General features: G+C 34.6%; 2 protein-coding genes across 2 annotated transcripts; one reads left to right on the top strand and one right to left on the bottom strand.

The window, feature by feature from the left end:
• Positions 1–14,289: 14,289 nt before the first annotated feature.
• LOC149416174 (uncharacterized) lies at positions 14,290–24,889 on the bottom strand. The gene is made up of 4 exons (XM_089641898.1): positions 24,796–24,889; positions 19,003–19,129; positions 16,727–16,894; positions 14,290–14,340 (listed from the first exon to the last, which is right to left on the bottom strand). Exons 1-4 carry the CDS (start codon positions 24,810–24,812, stop codon positions 14,290–14,292), a joined length of 363 nt encoding a protein of 120 aa, XP_089498024.1. The 5' UTR covers positions 24,813–24,889.
• Positions 20,866–23,897, top strand: LOC149416175 (uncharacterized). Its single transcript, XM_089642070.1, has one exon. The coding sequence runs from the start codon at positions 21,841–21,843 to the stop codon at positions 23,581–23,583; it is 1,743 nt and encodes a 580-aa protein (XP_089498196.1). The 5' UTR covers positions 20,866–21,840; the 3' UTR covers positions 23,584–23,897.
• Positions 24,890–25,168: the final 279 nt, after the last annotated feature.

The following is a 25,168-nucleotide window of genomic DNA, read 5'->3' as shown; positions in this document are numbered from 1 at the left end:
AGCACGGGTAAACAACCCAGTGAGGCCAACATTACTAAATTGAAATATGAAATATTGTAAAAAAAATGTATCAACAATAAAAAAATAAAAAAAATGTCTAGAGGGTATTGACAAGGTATTAAAGTTAGGTAAGTTGAAAGGGACCCTTTCTCGCATTTGGGTTTCAGTGAGTATTATTATATCTAGCTGGAAAGATAGAGAATTTAAAAGGATACAGAATTCGTCATAGTGTTTCCGGATACTTCTTATATTCATGTTCAGCATATTGAAGTTAGTATCATCGAAAATTGCATTTATTTCAATGCAGTTATCGCATTTTTGGGTTTTAGGAACAATATTGTCTGCGTAAGCCATTTTGTGTGAAGTTTTTATTAATTTTTTTTCTTTTTTTTAAATGGGGTCCGAATTATTGTAGTGGAATATCATTCGCATCCTTCACGTAGATTATTGGTGAATCCTGGTTTTTTCGTAGTGAGACATTTTCGTTTTTTGTCCAAGCAAATTTGTAACCCATAGATTTTGTAGATCTTGCTAGCCAAAGAAGTTGGTTGTTGGCGGGCGTAAGCATCTCGTTTATGTAAATCTTTGTTTCAGAAGAAGAGTATTTCATATCCTTTGCAGTAAAATACCCAACTTTCGTTTTTTGGGAAAGTATTCTGTTTTTAGCTTCTTTTGTTCTTAATTTCAATGTGATTGATTTTTTTTGTTGAGTAGCAGTTTTTTTATTTTATTTCAGTAATCAACATTATTATTTAAGTGCAATGGCAATACCATCAGGTGACAAAACATCATTTTAATAGTCTTCATTGATTGGAATGACTATTTATCTTTATAGTATGTTATAGAAGTAGCAGAGGTACTTGCTTGGTGAAATTGAGATTTGCAACATGTTTGCAGGATAGCCTTTAGGAACTGAGCCAAATTATAAATAAACCTCTTTTGGGAGCCAGGTCCAGAGGAAAGTGAACGTAAACTGATCGTTGAGGCGTGATAAGCAGCGGGATGCTCCAACTATCCCACGGCAGAAGGTCTGAGGCGGGGGCCTCTGGAGCGGAGACTGTGCACTCAGCAATAGCCCTGGAAGTGGACGGCTATCGAGGAATGATTCATCTTCATTGAATTTCACATACTGTATGAATAATCAAGTCTTAGTATCTGTACCCGAAATAAAAGACCTGGGGATAATATTTGACACCAAATTAACATTTATCTCCCACATTAACAATATAACCACCAAAGCGATGCAAATGTTGGGTTCCATATTAAGAACTTCAAAAGATTTCAAAAATTTTAAAACTTTAAAAATATTGTATTCATCCATTGTCAGAAGCCACTTAGAATTCAACTCAACCATTTGGAATCCATTTTACAATATTCATGAAAAATCAATCGAGCGAATCGAACATAAATTTTTACGTAACATAAATTATAGATTAGGTATTCCTATTAAAAACATTAACTACACCTCACTGTTGAAAGTCATGGGCCTTGCCACATTAAAAGAAAGAAGAATATGTTCTGATCTCTTTTTTCTTTATAAAATTGTTAATAACATGTTTGACTCCCCTGAACTCCTTAAAGCCCAGCTACACTACTCGCGAAGTTGATCGAAGTTGACCTAATACGATAGTGTGGGCACGAACTTCGCTTCGCTTCGGGCATCTTCGCTTCGCTTGGCCCGACTTCCGATTGTTGTCGGTAAATGCGCCCGAGTCAAAGGACTCGAAGTTCGAACACGAAGTGTCTGGCCACACTACTCGGTTCACTTCAGTTCGCTTCGAGACGTCGTGTTTGGTGGTTGTGCGTGCGCAGAGTCATAGTGACTATACGTAATAAAATATGGCTTCTACACTGTGGTCACAGGACCTAATTTTTTTGTTTCTAGAAACACTCCAATCCGAGGCGGTTATTTGGGACCCAATTGAAAGGGACTATAAAGATAACTAACTAACCATCACGCCGTTTCCCCGCAGGGGTAGGCAGAGAGGACGGACCGCCAAACAACTTGGTCTTGGCACGCACTCCTTGCCTCATTCACATTCATACATCGTCTCATACATACTCTTCTATTATTCTGACTCTTGACATGGCCCGACTCGAGTATCTGATTCACTTGATCGTGCCATGTCTTCCTCGGGCGTCCCCGACTTCTGCTACCATTCACATTTGCATCATATATCCTCCTTTTTTTATATTTTTTTTATAGTGAATACCTCACAAGAGTCCCAACTGCTCCCGTCTGGAGCCAGTGAGACTATGGCATCCCCAATTGGGGGATGTTGTGAGGCTGAAGGTAAGTGGGGAAGGGAAAGAGGAAGGTGGGGAAGTACCTGGCTATTCAGATCTAGTCACTAAACACGGCTAAAGCCATTTGGAGCAACGTTTCAATTCTGAATGGTGGTCTTACACCAGGGCGATACTGGTAGTATCTTCCACTCTGGAACGTGCCACAAATATACTATATATTATTTTAATTAATTAATTGTGAAATAACACAAATTAATCAAATAAAATTTATTTGCGCACGCCGGGTTCGAACCCGCGACCTTCGGAATGGCAGTCCAATGCGTTACCACTGGACTATGCCGGCCGTCACACTCCTATCTTCGCTCATTCGCTCTACATGCCCAAACCATCTAAGCGTCCCTTACTTAATCTTACTCATTACGCTTACATCAGCCTTGCACTCTTTGCGGATCTCCACATTCCTCACACGATCAAACATGGTTTTAACACACATACGCCCTTGAGGTGATTTTTCACAAAAACGGCGCTTTACAAATTATCCGATTATTATTATTATTATTATTATACGCCTCAGGGATCTCATTTCAACAGCATTTAATCTACTTTCATCCTTTATTTGCCACTTGAACGTCCATGTTGCCTAGTGCACGGACTCCGAGAGACTGAGCTACTCGCGAAGTTGCACGAGTGTGTGGGCACGCACTTCGGACTTCGGCTAACTTCGTCGAGGACTTCGTCGAAGCGCCGAAGCGAGTAGTGTAGCGGCCGCTTTAAAGCCCAGCTACACTACTCGCGAAGTTGATCGAAGTTGACCTAATACGATAGTGTGGGCACGAACTTCGCTTCGCTTCGGGCATCTTCGCTTCGCTTGGCCCGACTTCCGATTGTTGTCGGTAAATGCGCCCGAGTCAAAGGACTCGAAGTTCGAACACGAAGTGTCTGGCCACACTACTCGGTTCACTTCAGTTCGCTTCGAGACGTCGTGTTTGGTGGTTGTGCGTGCGCAGAGTTATAGTGACTATACGTAATAATGGCTTCTACACTGTGGTCACAGGACCTAATTCTTTTGTTCCTAGAAACACTCCAATCCGAGGCGGTTATTTGGGACCCAATTGAAAGGGACCATAAAGATAAAAAGAAAATTAATGATGCTTGGATGCGCATTCAAGATATTTTGCAAATTTCGGTGGGAGAATTGAAAAAAAAAAGGAATCGCTCATCGCGACTTACCGGGGCTACCATAGAAAGAGAGAAGCCTCAATCAAATCTGGTGCCGGCGTGGACGATGTTTATCGTCCAGTATGGTTTGCGTTTGAATATATGGATAGCTTTTTGGGACGGGTGTACAAATTTAAAAAGACAATGAGTACGGTAAGTAATTTATTTATTAATAAGCACAGTTATAAACATTAATTACTTTCATGTACGCCACGTACGTTGTATATTTCTTATTACCAAAGATTAAAGTTGAGAGAGGGGTAGCTTACTGTGGCGCCTACTGTAAATCCTACATATTGATAAGACTAAAATACCTACACACTTATTATTTGTACAGTAGGCGACACATTAAGCTAAACGCTTTTAGTTGCATTTTGTTTTTATTACCAGAGATTAGATAGAGTAGAGGGAGGGGTAGCTTGATGTGGTGCCTTCTGTACTATACTTTAACAGTAAATACCTACATCACATTAACAACAAAACTTAATTTCTGTTAAAAATAATCTGCTAAATAATCTCTTAACTGAACGGCAGACGAAATTGATCTACGCGGAATTTGTGGTAAATTTCTCAAAGCAGAGTTATTGTCCATGTTTTGCCGCCAAGTTCCCTGTTGAAGTAAAACTCCGTGGCTATTATATGTATCTAAAGTGCCAGGAGGCATATATATGTGAGATGAATTATTACTTTTTTTGAGAAAGTTATGCAATAAGAGACATGTCATTGTAATAACGGGAATGTTCTGTAGATTTATATCAATGGGCTTTCTAAATATTCTGAACCTGGATGCTAAAACACCAAAAACATTTTCCACGACTACTCGAGATCTTGACAAGCGTGTATTAAAAATTCGTTTTGGTGAACCGATATTATGAGAACCAGGATATGGTTTCATTATATTATTGTGTAAAGCAAATGCTCCGTCAGCCAAAAAAAAGTAGGGTACTTCGACATTTTCAGTACTGGATAATCGGCATGGTTTAGGAAAGTTAAGCTTGTCAGATGTAATTTTTTTCCATAATGAAGAATTTTTGAATACACCTCCATCGCTTATCCTCCCTTGACTACCGATGTCGGCATACATAAAATTATAGTTACTGTCGACTAAAGCTAATAGTACTACACTGAATGTCTTCTTATAATTAAAAAACTCGGAGCCAGAGTTATCTGGACATTGTATAACAATGTGCTTTCCGTCCATTGCACCAAGAGCATGTGGAAAATTATTCTTGAATCCGTTTTCAACTTCTAACCACTGCTGTTCATTGCTCGGCATCTGCAATCAAAAAATATTCACAATTATATTTGATTTTTATTGCAGGATCGAAATAATGAAACTGGCCCAGATGAACGAGAAGATGATCCTTCATATTCATCAGTACCAATAACTTCGCCGCCCCCAATGGAAATTCAAAATTCGACGGAGACATCTGATCCAATGCCACTTCAGAATAAAACCGCCAGGCGTCGTAACCCACCCGAGCTACAAATTGCCAGCAAGCAAATGGCTGAGGCATTTAATAATTTAAATAAGGTGATAAATAGGCCAGCAAAAGATGACGCTGAAGATGATGAGTGTTATATATTCGGAAAACTGGTGGCCAAAAAGCTAAGAAAGTTTTCCGATAATGAAAGAGAGGATTTAATGTTTAACATTCATGCCTTATTTCGAAAAGCGCATTTTGAAAGACGCACATCCATTGAAACATTACGTTCCTCTACACCAGATACAGTGCAACATCCAACATATACCTTGAAGCGACCTAGATCTGAAAATGCTGCAATGTATTCTAGTGGTACAATGGCATCTCCCAGGCCACACTCATCACTTTCAGAACCGCCCGCATCATATCTGAATCAATCTAATGAAGGGCAATATATTTTTATTCAACAATCGAACGAAAAAGCTAATATTAATCAAAACTCTTCAAGGATTCGTATTTTAAGTGATGAAGTATTTAGATCAGCCCGTAATATTTCTTCAGCCCATAATACCCCTAATGTATTTCATCAATCTTCGCAAAATGTAACCTCTAATTTAACCCAAACTCAATTTGTCTCAGACCAGAACACAGCTGGGAGTGATATAATAAGTCAAGCATATTATGAGGCTCAATAACCCGTATACCCAATATATATAATATATATATGTTTTCGTTCGATTGTTGGATAAAAATATATTGCCCTTCATTAGACTGATTCAAGGTATATGTTGGATGTTTCGCTGTATCTGGTGTAGAGGATTTCAAAATGCCATTTTCGAAATAAGGCATGAATGTCATGTCAAGCATTAAATCCTCTCTTTCATTATCAGACAACTTTATATGTGTATATATATACATATATAAATTTGAAAAATATATTATATTTCTGTTATAAAAGTATAGTTTTTTTTTTATTTTTTATTCATATAAGATACATATAGTAGATGTGTTCAACTGCACGGAATATAGTTATAAGAAGGCTATAATAACATACCTCTGTCGCAATTATCAATGTTAGGTATAATACCATTCTATTCATAATTTGCCACAGAATCTAAACTATGCACTTACTTCAGGTATCAGACAGAAGAGTGTTATCTAATAATTTTATATAAAAATTATTATTTTTCCCTAAATTGTTATTAGATGTCTTACTGACCCAGCCCTGATTTAATAGAGAGATAGTCGATTTCTGTTATTTTTAAAGGGTGCAGTTTTATTTTGAATCTATCTTTATAAATTTGTAATGTTGCATGGTAAAAGTATAATGCACTTAATTTTCTGACCTTAAATCGTTTCAATAAGATTTCTGTCGAATATGAGTAGGTTTTTTTAAAAATAGTTTATATAATTAGTTTTTGTGATATGTAAATTGTTTGTGTTTGATTTGTAAATGCACCGCCCCATCCTATAAATATAAATATATAAATGTATTGTATAAACAGAAAGCAAAGTATGTGGTTCTAAGTTGTAAGTAATTTTTCGTTTAAAATATCTCTTCTTTAAAGGGTTAAACATCTCAATATATATGTTAGTTTTCTTACTCTGTTGTTCAGAATATTTATGTGCGATATGATGCTGATGGCTGGCTGACACAGCCTCAATACATGTGGATTACAATATTATTTTAATTTTCAATAAATGTGTATACTAAAATTTAAACTGTTACCTTTATTTCCTCCTTGAGAACCTCGTTAAGAGCTTTGCAGACATCGACCACAATTTTTGAAATTAACTGGCTTGAAATTTTAAATAAAAAGTGTAGGCTTCTATAACTGTCACCAGTTGCTAAAAATCTTAAAGTAATTGCTAAACGAATTTTAGCAGGTATGGCTTCTCTTAAATGCGTATCTTTTTTGGAGATAATAGGTTCAACTTTGGAAAGTAGAAGATTAAAATCACGCAATGACATTCGGTGAAAATTTTCGAATTCCCCAGATCGTTCTTGAGTGAGTTCAAGGAATTGTTGCGCCATTGTATGTCTGCAAAAATATAATTGAATGATTAAAATAAATAAGTAATTTAAAAAATCATTGTAAGTACTTACTTTGTTTATTCCACTAACCTAGTTCTGTTCCTGTGCATTGCAATCATCCATCTTCTTTTTTTCCGTTGTTTTTTTTATTTTCTTGTGATGAATTTGCACGTAGTTATAATAAGCGAGAGTGCACATTGCGACGGCAGCTGCCACTTGAACGTCCATGTTACCCAGTGCACGGACTCCGAGAGACTGAGTTACTCGCGAAGTTGCACGAGTGTGTGGGCACGCACTTCGGACTTCGGCTAAACTTCGTCGAGGACTTCGTCGAAGCGCCGAAGCGAGTAGTGTAGCGGCCGCTTTTGGTTGATCGACTTTCATGTGCCTAGTAGAACGGTTCGTCAGAAGGTACCTTACCATTGTAACATTGCAGGTACCAAAGCAGAAATAAATTCAGTAATGAACCGACTACACAGTGCAGGAAATAAATATTGCGTGAACACTAACGGTAGGTACTGAATGTCTATCAGCCTATAAACATATTATTATTAAATCTGTATGTCAAATATGAACTTGGCAAACATTAAACGGAGTATGTGCGAACTATTTCTACTACTCTACAAAATACGTTTAAGTAAATAAATATTATAATACTTAGTTTAATACTATAGTACTTAACTTAATATTATAGTACTTTGTTTAATATTATAATACTTAACTTAATATTGTAATACTTAGTTTAATATTATAATGCTAGGTTTAATATTGTGATACTTGACTTAATATTGTGATACTTGGTTTAATATTGTAATACTTAACTAAATGTGTTTCTATTAGACTTTTTGTCGATTCTTATCCTAATCTTGCGTAATAGAGATTGTTAATTAGAGTTACATAGTTTATAGGCTAATGCGAACAACAATTTCATCCTTTTTTATTCAATTGATTTGGAGGATATTGGCAGATCATATATTTTTATTTCATTTACTTAAATTTCATGTTACCTAAGTTTCGTAAACTCTTGTTTCATGTTACCTATATTTTGTTAACCTATGCATTGTTAAATCTTATATTTTATGTAATCTGTATATTCTTATATATTATGTAAACTCTTTACTGTTATTGTATTTAAAAAACATAATTGCATTGTATATAAAAGCCCTATGGGCGTTTAAATGAAATAAATAAATAATCTTCATCTCCTTCTACGAACAACACCTCCACGAGCACCTCTGCTGCAATGGCAATCGAATTATCTGGAAGTAAAAGATATAATACTGTACTTTCAGTTTGCATTTGATAATTTACTTTAAACGCTCCCGAAAAAATTCAATTAATTCTATGAAACAAAATTTAGCGTTTGAAAAATATTTGTCAAGGTTTGCAAATATTTATACTAAATGAAAAAAGTTAGGGTACGATAAATTTTATAATACCTTTGTCTAATTTAAAAAATAATTTGTTTCGTGTAAAGTAATAATTACAGTTGGCACGATAAAAAAAAAAAAAAACATTTGTATGCGATTTTAAAAACATTATCTTTGTTTGCTTTCAAAAATTTTCTATTTGTAAGTGCATAAGTCGATTTGTACTGCTAAAATCTGATAGAGTCTTTCATCCACTTTCAATAACAGTATTTTATTTTGAAATACATTACAAAACAGCGAATTTATGTGGATTCTTTATTGTGACACTTTGCGATGCACATTGCAAGTCTTTAGGGATTAACAAAAATAACAATAATTCACAAGAACCAGTGTGACTTTGAACATTCTCATTTGTAATATTATAATACCTGATGCTGAAGAATTATTTAATCTCTATAATTAGGAAATCATCGCGTCGCTTTTTATTTTCAAGCGTTTGTTTACACTGTTATTCGTCTTTAGTAAAATTAATGCTTCGATCTCGTCTATTCATCCTGAAAAAAAGACAAATCTATTAAATCGACTCAAATCTCTAGTAAAATCGCATATTGATTAACAAAACAAAAAACTAATGTACTCACCAAGAAATAATAATAATAATAATAATAATTTTTATTCCAGGATGTGGGGAGGTTAGTGCAATCCCACACGTCCCATATAGATATACAATTTTTTTTTTGTACAGTATATATTATAATAAATTATCAAATAAGGACAACCATGCAGGGTGTGGTCTTGAGTGCGCTTGGGCCCAGCGCTCACTCAGTAGTGGCGCTTGGTGCTGGTAGGCTGCGGTCACCAACGTGTTGGCAGAGGCCATTAGCCGCATCCTGGCTCCAGTGACCCGGTCTCTCATCAGGCCGGCAAATCCATTCAGTCCTAGTTCCGTGAACATTGTCGATGCGCTGTTGTATCTTCGGTATCCAAATATTATTCTACAGGCGTTATTATATTGAATTCGGAGTCGTTCCATCGAGCAAGTTCCGTAGTGACACCATGTCTCACACGTATACAGGCCAGTACAGAATGCGTTGAACAGTATTTTTTTACGGTATTGCTGCATTTGCAAAATCTGCGGGCAATCATGTTAGAAACTATGCTTAGGCTTCTCTTTTGTCGTTCGATATCGCTATCGTCCGATAGGTCTTCATTAATAATGTGCCCCAAATATTTCACGTTCGAACATGTATTATTTATTTTTGCCTCGTTAAGGTATACGGGGAGCATCTTGCTTGTATCTTGACTTAATAAGGTAGGATTGTCATCTGCATAAATAAACCACGTCTTTTAAGCCTTTTGACGTTTGCAATTCCACAGAAACAATCGCATTTTAAAGACAGGCATTGCAGTTGATATGATAAAAGCTCTGTTGCCAGACAAATTCGTGTAATAGCTATATGGGACCTTGTTTTTTGTGGTGAAAGGCGCCCAGGTTTATGAGTATGTTTATCCTATGCATAATGTTATGTGACACATAGTTATGATCAACTTTATAAGAGTTTGGTGCAAAAGCCCCTTTTAGTATAATTTAAGAACTAGGAAAACAATATTTTGTAGATACAAATAACAAAACGTAAGGAAAAGGACATTTTAGCATTATGAAATTTTAAAAAGGACATTTTAGCATTTATTATGAAAAACATAAATATTATTAAATAAACCATTAAGGTAATATATTTTAAAGAAAATATAAATATAAATCAAAATAATAAAAAGTAAGATTAAAATACAAGCAAAATTATATAAATTATTTTATATAAAAAACTAGAACACACGGTGATTGGTGGGCACCTATCTAAAATAGGACATGTTCCCACCAATCAAGAACATGTACTAGATTGGTGGGAACCTATTTGGAACAGCACATGTTCTAGATAGGTACCCATCAATCTAGAACATTTACTGGATTGGTGGGTACCTATCTAGAATAGTGCATAGACTAGTGGGTACTAGTACTAGAATATATAACCAAAACAATGTTCGTAGGTAGGTTTAAGGCGATGCACTACGTAGTGATGCAAAATCGTGTGTTTTTGGTTTGAAAATTTGGTCGCCTAGAAATGTTTCAGATGCTTTAATTAAATACTGCGAGTAGAATACATCTTGGCCTTTGAAATAATCGAGTATTTCTTAGATAAGTCTTTTTATAAGCTCAGAAAAAAATAATGTATAAGGCCTATGAAAACTGCTTTAAAGTTCAAAATCTCCTACTTACGAACCCATTTTCGGTTACGATTTTATTGTATAATGTGGAAAATTAAGTTATTTATAAAATGATTTAAAAAAAAAAAATCTTTATGCCTGAACATCCACAAAATAAAATAAAAGGCACTTTTTGCATTAATCTAAACAGGCGGATGGTGTTAAGCGGGAATTTAAACCTTATCGCCATCTACGGGTGTTATTGATAGCGGCTCGATTTAAAATATTACACGACGTAGTGCATCGCCTTAATCCCAATATGTTAAATATGAATATGATTTAATCAGATTTAATTTTAAACACAAATTTGTAAGATATCCATGGTGGGGTTTTGCATAATAAAGTAAACTAACTAACTCCATTTTATAATAGACACCCTTAACTTACAAATGTTTAGTGATTGAAAATAAATACAGATAATTATGCTATTTTCTGAACATAAATAAAAATGTAGACTTTTTTTTAGTTTCGTGCAAAGTAACAATTACAATTTACATGATAAAAACCATAGATAAGCTACTCAATAAACTTTTGTTTTGTTGCGTTCAAAATTAAAATGTTTTTATTTGCAAATTTCGATTAGTAATAATTAAAACATAATTAAAATATCAAAGAGTCTTTTTTTCACTCTGAAAAAGTGTATTTTATTTTTAAATGAGTTTTAAAACAGCAATTTTATCAGGAATTGAATGTAATTTTGATTTTATTTTACATTATAGAAACAAACTGTACCTACACAAATTTTGAATTTTTTTTTATTTTCGTGCAAAGTAGCAATTACAATTTACATGATAAAAACCATCGATATGCGACTTAAAAAACTGTTGCTTTGTTTGCGTTCAAAATTAGAATGTTTTTAATTGCACTTTTCAATTAGTAATAATTAAAATATGAAAGAGTCTTATTTCTATTTTCAAAAAGTTTATTTTATTTTGAAACAAGTTTAAAAAGAGCGAATTTATCAGGAATTAAATGAAATCTGTGTTCTGACAGTTCTCCTTAAGTCGCGTTTACACCAAAGTTGACAAAACATTTCAACTAAAAGTTACTCTTCTCAAATTTAGAACAACAAATGGAAAACTTGTTGCCAAAGAATTGGCTCAAAAGGCAGTAGTGTCAGTAGAGCTGAGGTGCGACGGCAGTGTCAAAAACTTTCTGAGAATGACCAGTATTGACTTTGAGTATTTGATTTCAAGAAATGTGACACAAACTACAGGAAAGCAGTACCTGTCCAAGAAAAGCTAGCAGTTGCATACGTTTTTGGCTACTGGTGATTCGTACACAAGTCTCGGTCATTTGTTTAAAATCTCAAAATCAACCATTTCACTATTTGTTATTGAAGTTTGTAAGTTTGCGTGGAGGGAGAACAGTTCTCCACTAGTTTCCTACAAGTTGCTAACGCAAAGCGCGCACCAACAAATCTTCACTTTTAGTTGTCAACTTTCTTTGATCTTTATCGACACTCCGCTCCGATTTTGTAGAAAAAGCAACAAATTGCCGCAACTTGTGAAAAACTTAGTGGAAGACTTTAGTGTAAACGCAGCTTTAGAGAATTACATTGCAAAATCAAAGGAGTTATGTCGTTCAAGGGGTGATCTTTAAAAAAATTATTTCATACAATTTACGTTACATTTTTGACTATATATCTTAAATAGTATTTTAATTAAATATTTGCAAGTCCGGACATAGCCATTGAGAAAAATAATATTAACAAATCTTATCATGAAACAGAAAATAATTATAACACTAACTGAACAAGTCTCAGTAGCTCAATAGGTAGAGTTGTCCCGGTAAAACAGAGGATTTTGATTCGATTTAATTGTTATTTTCAATATTTTTTGTTTTTACGTAGTTATTTTACAATAATAATAATAATTCTGGTAAAAATACTGTATAAAACCAGAGGCGGATTTGCAGTCTTGGCCGCCCTAGGCCCCAGACCATGTAGCCGCCCCTTTCTCAGTACCCATCATATTGACCAGGAGTATCCAAACTTTTCAGTATGTTCCTAGGGTCAAAACCGTTTTAATTTTCGCTATTTCGTACGTAGAATATTTGGGTACTTAGGAAGTAATTTCTTGTTATCATCTGTGACTTTTTTGTCACGATTGGCCGCCCCCAATATCTGGCCGCCCTAGGCCTGGGCCTACATAGGCCTAAGGGCAAATCCGCCTCTGTATATAACCATATATAATTAAGAGGTTTGACAGTTATATAGTGTTGTGCAAGTGTAGATGTTTCGAATTGTGTAAAGTGAATTATTGCAAAGCGTAACATAATGGTATTTGTAAGAAAGGTTTTAGGTGGTACGCCTGCTTTTCGAATGTGTAAGAGCGAGATGACAGATCGACGTATAAAAGATGATGGATGCATCTGCTCGCTCTCTTTTCCCAACCGACAGCTAAGAAGATAGTAGTAGACAATCCATTCTAAAGTTTTAATAAACATTCTATCCGCACACGCGTATAATTATTGAGATCCTCACAGTACCACCAAGTCTGTATATAACAGTATTTGTAGTATTTTCGTTCCGGTGTGTGTTTGTTTTTGATGCTGAAGTTGACGTGCACGTCTTGTTCTAGTATTGTGAGTATTTTCTGAGATGTCAAAGATATTATTTATATTATTGCAAAGGAGAATTATTATATCCTTTATATTTCAGTAGACAAACCACGTATTGTCTGTACTTCTTTGTTAATATAATCTTCTTAAATTTAGCTACTGTTTTTACTCTACGTCCTCCACGGTATATGGATTCTGAAAATGGAAGCTTAGATTAAACCTTTGAATACGACAAACTACAATAGCAGTTCAGAGAAATCAAATAATAATAAGCAATAATTAGTCACCTGAAATATCAATACAAATTGAAAATATCTCCCTCATAAAAATAAATGCCCCTAACGGGGATTGAACCCGTGCCTTCTGATGTCCGGTCAGGTGCTCTGAACCACTGAGCTATGTCGACTTATTTTCAAACAACCAACAAACTTTACAGGTGAAAAACAATATAATAAGCAGTGTTGGGAAGTAAGAGCTTCATAGATGCACGCACAGATGGCAGTGCATAGAGCTTGCCTGGAAGTCCGCAAGATGGAGCCAGTGGCCAATAGTCGCCAGGGCCAGTGGGAAGGCTCTCAGAGAAACTTACTGTTTCAGATTCCAATTAGCCAGCTTCTAGTTAGGTCGACTATCGAGTCACCATTATAATACGTGGAGTATTAATAAATCCCTGATTAATCTAAAAGAACTATTTAATTATAAACTCCTTCCAAGACGAGTTGGAGACCGGTTTGTACGAACACAACAAGCAGTAATTGTTGATTGAGGTACTAGTACATATTGAATTATTTTTCGGGTTGGAAATAATCCGAATAGCTTAGTGGTTCAGAGAACCTGACCGGACATCAGAAGGTACGGGTTCGATTCTCGTTGCGGGATTTATTTTCAATTTGTATTGATATTTTAGGCGACTAATTATTGCTTTTAATTTCCTACATAAAACCTTTTCTTATAAATATTAGTTTATGATTTTTTTTTAAATACAGTGAATTTAAAGCTACCTTAAGGTGTTCTGCAATGTACAGTGTATAGAGCTAGGTTTTAGTAGTTTTTAACGCATTTCAATACTGTCCATGAAAAATTTCTAAGTTAAACGTTGACAATGAAGATGCCTGTCAAATGTTTAAAACGATTTTTAATATTATTGAGATATTTACAAAATATTACCAGTTTATTCATGGGAATTAGCTCCGGCTTCACAGCATGTGTTGGTGGTTTTGGTCTGAAATTCAACATGAAAAGTAGATATTAAATTAATATTTTCATTAAAAAAAATTATTTCTAATGCTTTAAAATATCATTAATAAATTACCTCATTCTTAGAAATCCTCTAATACTTGGGTTGATCAAACAAATCACTACTACTGCCAAAGCAATAATTGTCTTCCAAAACATGTGCTTTTCAACTTCCAGTGAAATATTGAGGCCCTGAAATTCAATAATAAATAAATTACACTATACGTTTTGTTCCACGCTCATACCGCGAGACTTTTATGGTTGTTATTCGTGATAATCTAAGAAAAAATTTTAAACAATTTTTTTTAAAATTGTAAGCATAAAAAAAATATAATTAAAACAAATGTCCATATTTTTTTTTAATGTTTTTTAAAAGTTTTTTTTTTCATTTGTTAACCACACAAAAGAAATCTCTAATAAGGGCTTAGAAATGTTGGGATTTATAACAAGGCTAACCAGAAATTTTAACAATACAAAGTGTATTAAATTGTTACATTTTGCCTATGTAAGAAGTCAACTTGAGTACGATTCTCCTGTCTGGAACCCACATTATAATATACATGTACACGCTGTTGAAAGAATACAAAACAAATTCTTACGTTTTATAAATTTTAAAATGGGTATTCCAGCAATTATGGTGAACTACATCACTCTGTTAAATTATATGAATGTGCTCAAATTTTCACTGACTTGGTATTTCTTAAAATTCTAAATGATTTAGTTGATGGTCCGGTATTGCTAGAATTCATAAGCCTTCAGATTCCACAATGTAATAATAGAAGTCAGGATTTATTTCAGTGCAGAAATTCTGGGACTAACTACCATATGTATTCTTCTTTGCCCTGAATATATGGAGGGAAACAATTATACCAAGTCAGTGGACATTTTTAATTTATCTTTTTTTTTTTATTGATACATTATTTTACAGTATTTCATATCTTAATTCAGTAATGTTGGCCTCACTGGGTTATTTACCCGTGCTGAGGCCCCCATTTTAAAATATACGAATTTATACATTTAAACAAAAAACAACATTAAAATAAAGATAAATTTAAACTAAAAATAAAGATTAGAAATTAAAATTTAATTTTCACATTAAAATAAAAATATTAAAAGAGGATGGAAATCGGCATTTATAATGATTTATGTGTTTGTGCGTGTTGCGTGTTTTATATATTTTTTTGTGTTGCGTGTATGTTTTATTCTTTATGTTATAGAATTTTGGAAATATTGTCTTTTTTGTTCTTTAATCCATTTTTTTATTTTGTGTTTGAATTTATTTTTACTTTCCTCAATTTTTGTTTCAAGTGGAAGACTGTTGAATGCTTTAATAGCGTGGTATTTATGGTGTCTTTGTCCAAAGGTATAATTGGCGTATATCAAGTATGTCACAGCTTTTAAATATTTGGTCTGTGTCGGTTAGTTTTTTTTTTGAGTATTACGTTTAATATCGTTTTCTGTGCGATTTCTATTTGAGCGGTAGCTGCGTTTGTTGCTCCTCCCCAAGCAATTATTCCATATTCTATTATTAATATTATTATTATTATTATTTATCTTTAAACAAATATAAAATGTTATTAACCTTTCCCTTACTGTGCTAAAAAAATCAACGCGTTCCGGTGCTGTGTAGTCAATACACATCAAAATAAACGAGTTAATGTCGGAAAAATATGAATATTCATAGCTAATTGCTGATGTTTATTATATTTTATATCCAAAATGATAATAATTGTTATTTAATTGCTGAAAACATGAAAAACCATCGGCAGATGCTAAAAAAACGTGCGAGGAGTCCACATCTAACCACGGTCCGTGACCGACTGGCTGGCGGCTAGCACACACACAGCTATGCGGTCGTAGGTATCGATGGTCTTAATCAAAATACAACTGCGGACGTGTGGATTTCTCATGTTCCCGCATAGTGAGCTAAAGCGGGACATCAATCGTTGATTGTATTGTTGTATTTATTTCCGATTTTTAACAAAAATCTATGTTTCTTAATTGAATTTGAAAACCATATAAAATTATATTTTTTTAATTCAATGCATAAATGTATAACGTAGGAATACCAAAAATCTGAACCCAGAATTTATTATGTTTATAGAGTTATTAAAGCTATTAGAAGCAATGTGTAGTAAATACACACCACAGATAAGGAAAGGTTAATGAAGCAATTCAGTTATGTACAATAAAAAAATGTATATTTCTAAATATTCACATGTTAAAGCCCCGAAAAAGGGCGATAGTAAATAAAAAAAAAATTAAAAAAAATCACCCCTTGAAGTTTCGCAATGTTGAGCGCGGAAAACTGTGAAGCAAAGTAGTTAGTTAAATATATTGATAATTATAAAAGTATGTATAATTATCCTCACCATATCGTGTAACGTCGCCTTATCCACCATTTTTGTAATATCGCCTTCCTTTTCTAACTGTTCCCCCATCGTCGTTTTCATTAACGGAGTATTTTTATTTGAATGTATTCCGCGCCTTGATAACCAAATTTGTTCGTCGAGGTTCTGTTTCTCTTCATATCCTATTATCTGCAAAGAAGATATTATTTAGAGGAGACAATACCCTAAAATATTGCCAGAATATTAACGACAAAAATATTCAACGCGCGGTCCTGTTGTATTGGACAGATATTTGTTGAATTTTCCATAGCAAATCTCTAAAGTTAACTGAGATATCTTAACGCCATAAGTGATGAAGTCGTATACAAACATTTTTGGGCGTGCAGCCTAGTATAAAGGACGGACCTAGGGTCGAAATTTCCCTAGCAGGCCTAGAAAAAACGATCTTTCCTTGTGGATTATTTTAATTATTTCTGATGAATGTTTTCAGGGTTTTCCAATAAGAGGTGTTATTTTAACCATTTCCCGTAAAAGATCAATGGTTTCGTTGCTTGTGTGGCACGTAGCGCCGTTTTGTTGAAAGTAAACGTTGTCCAGATCAATACCATCCAATTGCGGCCATAAAACATCATTAATCATCTCTAGGTAGCGCAATCCATTCACCGTAACTGTTGCTCCAGCCTCATTTTCGAAAAAGTAAGGTCCAATGACTCCGCCGGACCATAAACCGCACCAAAAAGTCACACGTTGAAGATAAAGAGGCTTTTCAACAATAACTCTTGGGTTTTCCGAGCGTCAGATGCGACAATTTTTCTTGTTGACGAAGTCACCGAGGTGGAAATGGGCCTCATCACTCAATATGATTTGCATTTGATTCACTCAAGTGAATTTTAATAATTTCAATGCGTTGTTGAAGCGTGAATCGTCCCATTTTTATTAAAAACGTAGTTTCAACTTGTCAAATGTCAAAAAATGACAGCTTCAAAAATAACATCTACTGAAATAGCGGGCTATTCAAATGTTTCTAGAGGGATCCCTCGGGATGTTAATAATTCATCTTTAGAAATTAAAAATCTGGTGCTTACCTCTAGTTTTATATTTGAAAAACATTTTATATGATTTCGAACCCTTTTTACATACAATATTTTAATGGTAATGTCCGGATTTTATTAATCTTAAATATAAATAACTTACATCCGCAGAGAGATATTGAAATCCCTAGCACAGTGTCAGGTAATTACTTAGTAAACTAGAGGAATTGATCTCTTCGGCACGAGTGCATAGTCGGGAAACATAGGCGGGCATGAGGAGAGGAAGGCCTCAGGGACTGTCATCTTTGGGGATGCTGTGTGGCGGATCTTTTTGACGAGAGGAAGGAGTGAAAATGAGTCTTGAAAAGACCGATGTTGTAGGAGAGAGTGTGGAGTTAAAGTAAAAAAAAGTTTAATAAAAGAGTTGACTCGACACTCAAGGCATAAGGACCCATAAAATTGACACTGTTCACAAACAGTGTCAATTTTAATTATGTAGCAAACTCGCCGATTCCTCGCCTACGTAGTTTAACGAACAAATATACAAATATTATCGACATTTTTAACATTGAAAATTCGATGTTTAAAACATACCTGAACAAAAATTTTAGATCAAAATACTTTTTCTTAAATGTTAGATTGTTATATATTTATTCAATTTGCAAACCGTAAGAAATCTTGGTTTATCATTTATTAGTAACCCTAGCGTAAAATATTGTAACCATATGTACCAAAATTTATCATCAAAACTAAATTACGAATTGAATTTTGAGAATAATAATAAAACATAAAAAATAAAATAATAAAGAATTTGGCATTCTCAGACTATAAAAATATTACCATTTGTTTTTTCGGCTACTGGCATTATACCTAACTCTCTCATTCAAAATTTAGGCGTATTAGATCTATCAAAAAATGTATGTATATAAAAATGCAAAAATCAGCAATTTTAAATACATGTAGGATAACGAGAGATTTTTCAAATATATATGTTGAGGGATCAGTAGGATTTATAGGCCCTGTTAGGAGTTCTACCGAGCCGAACCCTCTGATATGAAAATATCTGGAGTCGGTGAATTATTTTCCCATTTGATATCTGGTGAGTTGACGTATTGTTCTTGTATTTATTTTGCTTATATAATGCACTTTCATAATGTTGATTGACTAGATGATCATTTGTGGAAAAGTGTGTGGAAGGGTTTAATTTTTCCTTTGGGGAAGATTTAACCCGGACATAAAATCGGAAAAATATGTTATTAAACTTACCTCGCCAGGTGCAACAAGGATAGGTATGTCCAGTGAATCTGGAAATGTTATTATTCTCTTCAGACTGACGTTGAACATCTCTGGGCCGTTCTCAAGCTGGACTCTTCCATTGAAAGTTATTTTTGTTCTGCAATTAAACAATGTTATGACAAAAAATATTATGTGTTCTGTTTTACTTCGGTCATGAAATTTTACGTATTGTCTACAAATCTACCTACTATATGTGTTTAAATTAAATTCAAGCAAAATAAAATCAGTTCAATTCAATTGTCCAGTCGGATTATAGCGGCTTTTACAAAAGAATAACATTTTTTTTTACTTATTATAAATACAGAATATACATAGATAAAAAAAATATAAATACAAAATACATAAAAGAGAACAATAGAAATGGTTATTATAAATACAATGCAACAATGTGTATATATAAATATATAAACAATTAATTTACAATAAATCCCGGATAAACTAATACTTTAAAACTGTATTTGGTTATATTCAATCAGAGAAGCGCTGACATACAGTTTTAATTAAGTGGTGTTTGTATGAGGATAAACTAGCAATGTTTATAGATTCATCCAAAACATATTTATTACCAAGTACATGTAGGCGATTCATTATGGAATTGAGTTCAGCGTTAGATCCTGTATTGTTGCAGTGATAGGGTAATTTGAAACGAACTGATCGACTAGGTACACGGAAACATATTAGCGAAAGAAGTTCAGGGGAGTTCAACAGGTTGGTAACGATTTTAAATAAATAAAATAGGTCAAAACAAATTCTTCTTTCTTTTAATGTATCGAGTCCCAATAAATGTAATAGAGAGGGGTAATTAATGTTTTCGATGAGTATTCCCAATTTAAAATTAATATAACGTAAAAATTTATGTTGGACGCGCTCAGGGGAATTCTCATGTACACAGTAGTAAGGACTCCAAATGGTGGTGTTGGCTTCTAACAAGTGAAATGTAAAGTAATTTGACAGTTTTTAAATTTTTAAAATCCTTTGAAATCCTTACTGTAGGTGCCAAATGCTACAGACTTGGAACCTAACCTAACCCATTTCGAATTCAATCTGCTCACGAGGCGATGTAAATGGAAGGCCTACTATGTTGAAGGATCACTTGGTATCACCACCGTACCCAGGTACGGCATAGGTGGTCTGGATTTCCGACACAGACAACCCCGATCTATGCCTTAGCTGCTGAAGGATATTGGGATCACGGCTGAAGTCATTCCATTGGGTAGTACTCAGTGGCGGCTTGTCCGCAGAGGTATTTTGGTCAATGTCCTCCAAAAATATGCTGCAATAGTATTAATATAAAAAAAGGATTGAACAAACTAACCGATTATTATTTTTTTAATATTCGTGCGTATTCGTACGGTAATAGCGAGTTCCAGAAAACTGAAAAGCTACTGTATATACCTAGCGTGGGTCATATTAAGTTTTGTCCCCAAGTTAACTACTTTCTTTCTCTTTGCTATACAGACGAAGGAGGTAAACACCATCATGTCTGACGTATCCTTAGTGTCATACAAAATTTATTTTAAGTGGATTTTCGGACCTGACCGCGGTGAGATAGAATTATTAAAATGTGTTCATGTTTGGTATACCTTATATTGTAGGTAATAGGCATTAAAATCGCTTGATAAACGGAGTCTAGAAACGTTCGATTTCAAGCACGAAACTGGTTTTTATTTATTTTGTAAATAATTTTATAAGAAAGCAAAAAAGGTAATCAAGTGAAACTGTCACAGATAATCTTAGCTATAATACTGTTTTTTTAAGTTGTTTCTTTTATGCGTTCATTCATCTATTGAAAAAAAATATTATTAACATTTTATATTCATTTTGTTCAATTGGATCGTCTGAAACCATAGTGAACTAACTCACTTTTTGCAGTTTTTGAGTTAGTGCTTGAAATGAGGGCTCCAAATCATAATCTACCTTTGCCAGAGAGAACCATGTTGATTGACCAATCATAGATAGTTTTTTAGCACGGTGAACCAATCAGAAACGAGCATTCTTCCATTAGTTCTCAAGCCACACTAAACTAACTCAGTATCCAACATGGCTTCCTACATGACAGGTCGCGCGTCGGTCAGCAGAAATGATGACTTTTCAGAGTGTTCCATGTCAGATTTCAGTGAATTGTCAGATGACAATGATAAAACTTATGTTCCTAGTGATTCAGAAGGTAAGTCTATTTGAATAATTACTAGTATTTGGAAATAAATGTTATTTTGAACTGGGATCGTTCTTAGCCACTCCAGTCTTCAACCAAAGTAAACTAAGTAGCAAAATCATGATAACTTTCAATATTTTGATAAATAAATAAAAAATCATGTTTTTGTTGAGTACTGCAGATTGTGTTTATTATTAAGCATTTATAAGTTGAATAATAATTTTGGAAAGCTCAGGTTAAGTGCAATAAAATTCACACTTTAAAAGTTAGTTCAGTATGGTTGAATCAATGTAGGGGAAACTTGAAGCAACATGATACAGAAGGCTGCTGTATTTGATGGTTAGAGATAGTGTAGGGTTGAATTAAAGACTAAAATAAGTGAAATTCGCCATTCATAATAATTATTTTGTTTTTCAGATCGCATTTGCGCTGAAAATTCTCCTCATGCGGAACGTGAACTCACCGAAAATGCTGAAAACAGTGAGACTTCTTCCCCGGAGGGAAACGCATTGCCACTGCCAACTAATGCCGTTTTACACGAAGGGGCAAAAAAAGTGAAAAGCAAGTATGCTGATGCTGCGCAGTGGCGAAAAAATTTAAGGAAAAAGCACCGAAATTCGGCAGAAGAATACACTTCATCCAAAGGAAAGGTTATGACGGGCAAACCTTTTATCGATTATAAATGCACTTGTAGACGTAAGTGCTACAATTTTCTAAGTACTGCCAACAAAAAGGCATGTTATGACAGATTTTATGTGCACGGGTCTTGGGATTCCCAAACTGCATTTCTTGCTGGTTCTGTGAAGACTACCAGTGTGAAACAACGAGTTGGTGTGAAAGGATTGGCATCTAGAAGACAAGAGTCAAGGGCGTATTATTTAAAGGGGGACCAAAAGGACATTCAGGTGTGCAAACTGATGTTTTTGAATACCTTACAGATTGACAGTGCTCGTGTGCATCGAGCTCTTGTAAAAAGTAGATCCGGAAAGTTAACCGATAACAGGGGGCGCCATGTGCCAGGAAATAAACTTGATGCTGCCACTGAAAAACTCGTTCACGACCACATTAAAAGCTTTCCTCGCTACATCAGTCACTACACGCGTATCAAAAACCCCAATTGCAAGTATCTGCAGCCAGGGTTAAACCTATGCATGATGTACAGGTTGTATTGCGATGATTGCAAATTCAAAAACAATAAGCCAGTAAGTCAATCATCATACGAGAGAGTTTTTCGTAGATCTTTTAATCTCAAGTTCAAGACACCACAGAAGGATACATGCAAGACTTGTGATAGCCTTAATGTGCAAATAAGGGCAGAAGAAGGAAAACCTTTGTCAGAACAAGACAAAGACAAAATGAACAAGTTGAAAGCAGACCTTGCTCTTCACCACGCCCGTGTTGAAGCTACGCAGACTTCCAAAAAAAATGATATAGTGCTTGCAAAAAAAGGAGAAATTGAAATGCTGACTTTCGACCTACAGAAAACTTTGCCAATACCCAAGATATCTACAGGTGAAGCATATTATAAGCGTCAGCTCTCAGTTTATAACCTAGGAATGCATGAATGCAAGAATGATAAGGCTACTATGCATGTTTGGCACGAAGGACTTGCTTCTCGTGGGCCAAACGAAATTGCATCATGTCTTCTAAAATACTTAGCATCTAACGAAATTAATTCCAACCACCTTGTGCTCTGGTCCGACTCTTGCGGTGGACAAAACCGGAACATCAAGATGGCAGCAGCAATAATGTACATTGTTCAGAGAGATGACAACCCAATCGACATTATAGAACACAAATTTCCAGTGCCAGGACATAGCTTCCTTCCTAACGACAGCGATTTTGGGGACATTGAAAAACATCTAAAGTATCACAAAAATGTGTATTCCGTGGAAGATTACAACGCTATTATTCGTGAATGTCGACCACGAAAGCAATCCTTTGAAGTCTCGACGATGATCCCTGAAAATTTTGTCTCTACCAAACCGATTTTATCATTTCTCACAAACAGGAAAAAAACCACTGTCGCTAACAAAAAAATGAAAGTAGAATGGTTAAAAATGCGTTTAATATGTGTTGTGAAATCAAGACCAGGCATTTTGAAGTTCAAGTACACTCTCAACGATGCAGTTGAATTCTATGAAGTGAACCTCAATAAGCGACTCCGGGGAAAACCATTCAATGTTAGCAAGGTAGTTTTAACCCAACTGTACCCTGCAGGAAATCGAATCGCACAAGCAAAGAAGAATGACATAATGTCACTATTAAAGTATGTTCCACCGATTCATCACCCATTTTTTGAAGCATTGCGTACAAAAGAAGAATCAGGAAATGCAAGTGATGAAGATGTTGATGGCCTAGAACTTGCTTCAGACGACGAGTTTTTCGAAGAATGAACTTAGTTCACTTAATGTATGCAATGGAAGAGATTAGTCACATAATATAACCAGCCAGAGTGCACTAACTTTGAACTAACTTACCGAAGTATTCAACCAGAGTGAACTAACTTTTTTAAATGATTTTTAATTGATATGTTAAATATGCTGGAATAATAAATATATGTTCAAAACTCAATCTAAGCCTTTATCTTAAATTTAGGTCACAATTTAGTTCCATAGTGATGGTGGTATTTACACAGCATTACCAAACGCAAAACCATCGTTTTCTCAAATGTAAGTTTTTTGACTTAGTTCTATATGGTTTAAGACGATCCAATTGACCTTCCACTTCTGGATCCCTGATGCCGCCTCTGGTAGTGCTCATGTATTACAGTAAATACTTTGAAAATTTCACCGAAGAACAAAATTACAATCACATGAAATAGTCATTAAACATTTGTTTAATTTTATAGTGGATTAACTTATTTGGTAAAACTTTAAATTGTTACATTTAATCACTGAAGATAATTATATTAACAACAAGTCTCAAACAAAAAATGAGAAATGGCTCCGACAAGGCTAAGGTCCTGGGATCAATGGGAAATGGCTCCGACAAGGCTAAGGTCCTGAGTTCAATGAGAAATGGCTCCGACAAAGCTAAGGTCCTGGGTTCAATGAAAAATGGCTCCAACAAGACTAAGGACCTGGGTTCAACTAGAAATAGTTCCGACAAGGCTAAGGTTCTGGGTTCAATGAGAAATGGCCCCGACAACGCTAATGTCCTGGGTTCAATGAGAAATGGCTCCAACAAGGCTAAGGTCCTAGGTTCAATGAGAAATGGCTCCGACAACACTAAGGTACTGGGTTCAATGAGAAATGGCTTCGACAAGGCTTAAGTCCTAGGTTCAATGAAAAAATTGCTCCGACAAGGCTAAGGTCCTGGGTTCAACGAGAAATAGCTCCGATAAGGCTAAGGTCCTGGGTTCAATGAGAAATGGCTCCGATAAAACTTAGGTACTGGGTTAAATGAGAAATGGCTTCGACAAGGCTAAAGTCCTAGGTTCAATGAAAAAATTGCTCCGACAAGGTTAAGGTCCTGGGATCAATTCCAGGATTCGATTCGACAGAATTGTTTTCTGATATTTGCGTTTCACATTTTTTTGTTTTAGAGTTATTTTATCTTCAATAATTAAAACATTAAATTATTTCTTAATAGTTGAAATGCCTTACGTGTACTCCACCTCCATTTGTGTAAGGACGATTTCAGATATAATGTTGTCATTTTTTTCTACAAAGGCCACCGCGTTTAGTAATTTCTTTGGCGTTTCCTAGAAAAAACATTTTTTTCAATACATTAATAATGATCACATTACTACACGAGAATTTAAAACAAGTTAAAATAAGTCTAATTAAAAATACAAAAACATAATAAAGTCATTAAGGGATATCATGCATTTTCCTATGAATTCTTAATGAAATGATTCTTGTGAAAAATCAATCCATCATTTCATTATTCTTTTAAAACAAGGCAATTCTAATTACAACACAAAACTGAAACAAATATTATATACAGTTTAATTGTTGCTCTACTTTTACAAGTAAT

This window comes from Hesperophylax consimilis, chromosome 17 (genome assembly GCF_061612785.1).
Source record: "Hesperophylax consimilis isolate HC1 chromosome 17, BYU_Hcon_1.0, whole genome shotgun sequence".
In the NCBI taxonomy this organism is placed as follows: domain Eukaryota; kingdom Metazoa; phylum Arthropoda; class Insecta; order Trichoptera; family Limnephilidae; genus Hesperophylax; species Hesperophylax consimilis.
The sequence above is the reverse complement of the archived record's forward strand: the minus strand, read 5'-3'. Positions and strand labels throughout refer to the sequence as shown.

Excerpts from the sequence above, each read along its gene's own strand:
- LOC149416175 (XM_089642070.1), top strand. The coding sequence starts at position 21,841 with ATGACGGGCAAACCTTTTATCGATTATAAATGCACTTGTAGACGTAAG.
- LOC149416174 (XM_089641898.1), bottom strand. Across the intron at positions 16,895-19,002 it reads TCCTTGTTGCACCTGGCGAG|ATAATAGGATATGAAGAGAA; the intron begins GTAAGTTTAATA and ends TCTTCTTTGCAG. Across the intron at positions 14,341-16,726 it reads AGGCGACGTTACACGATATG|ACCAAAACCACCAACACATG; the intron begins GTGAGGATAATT and ends GTTGAATTTCAG.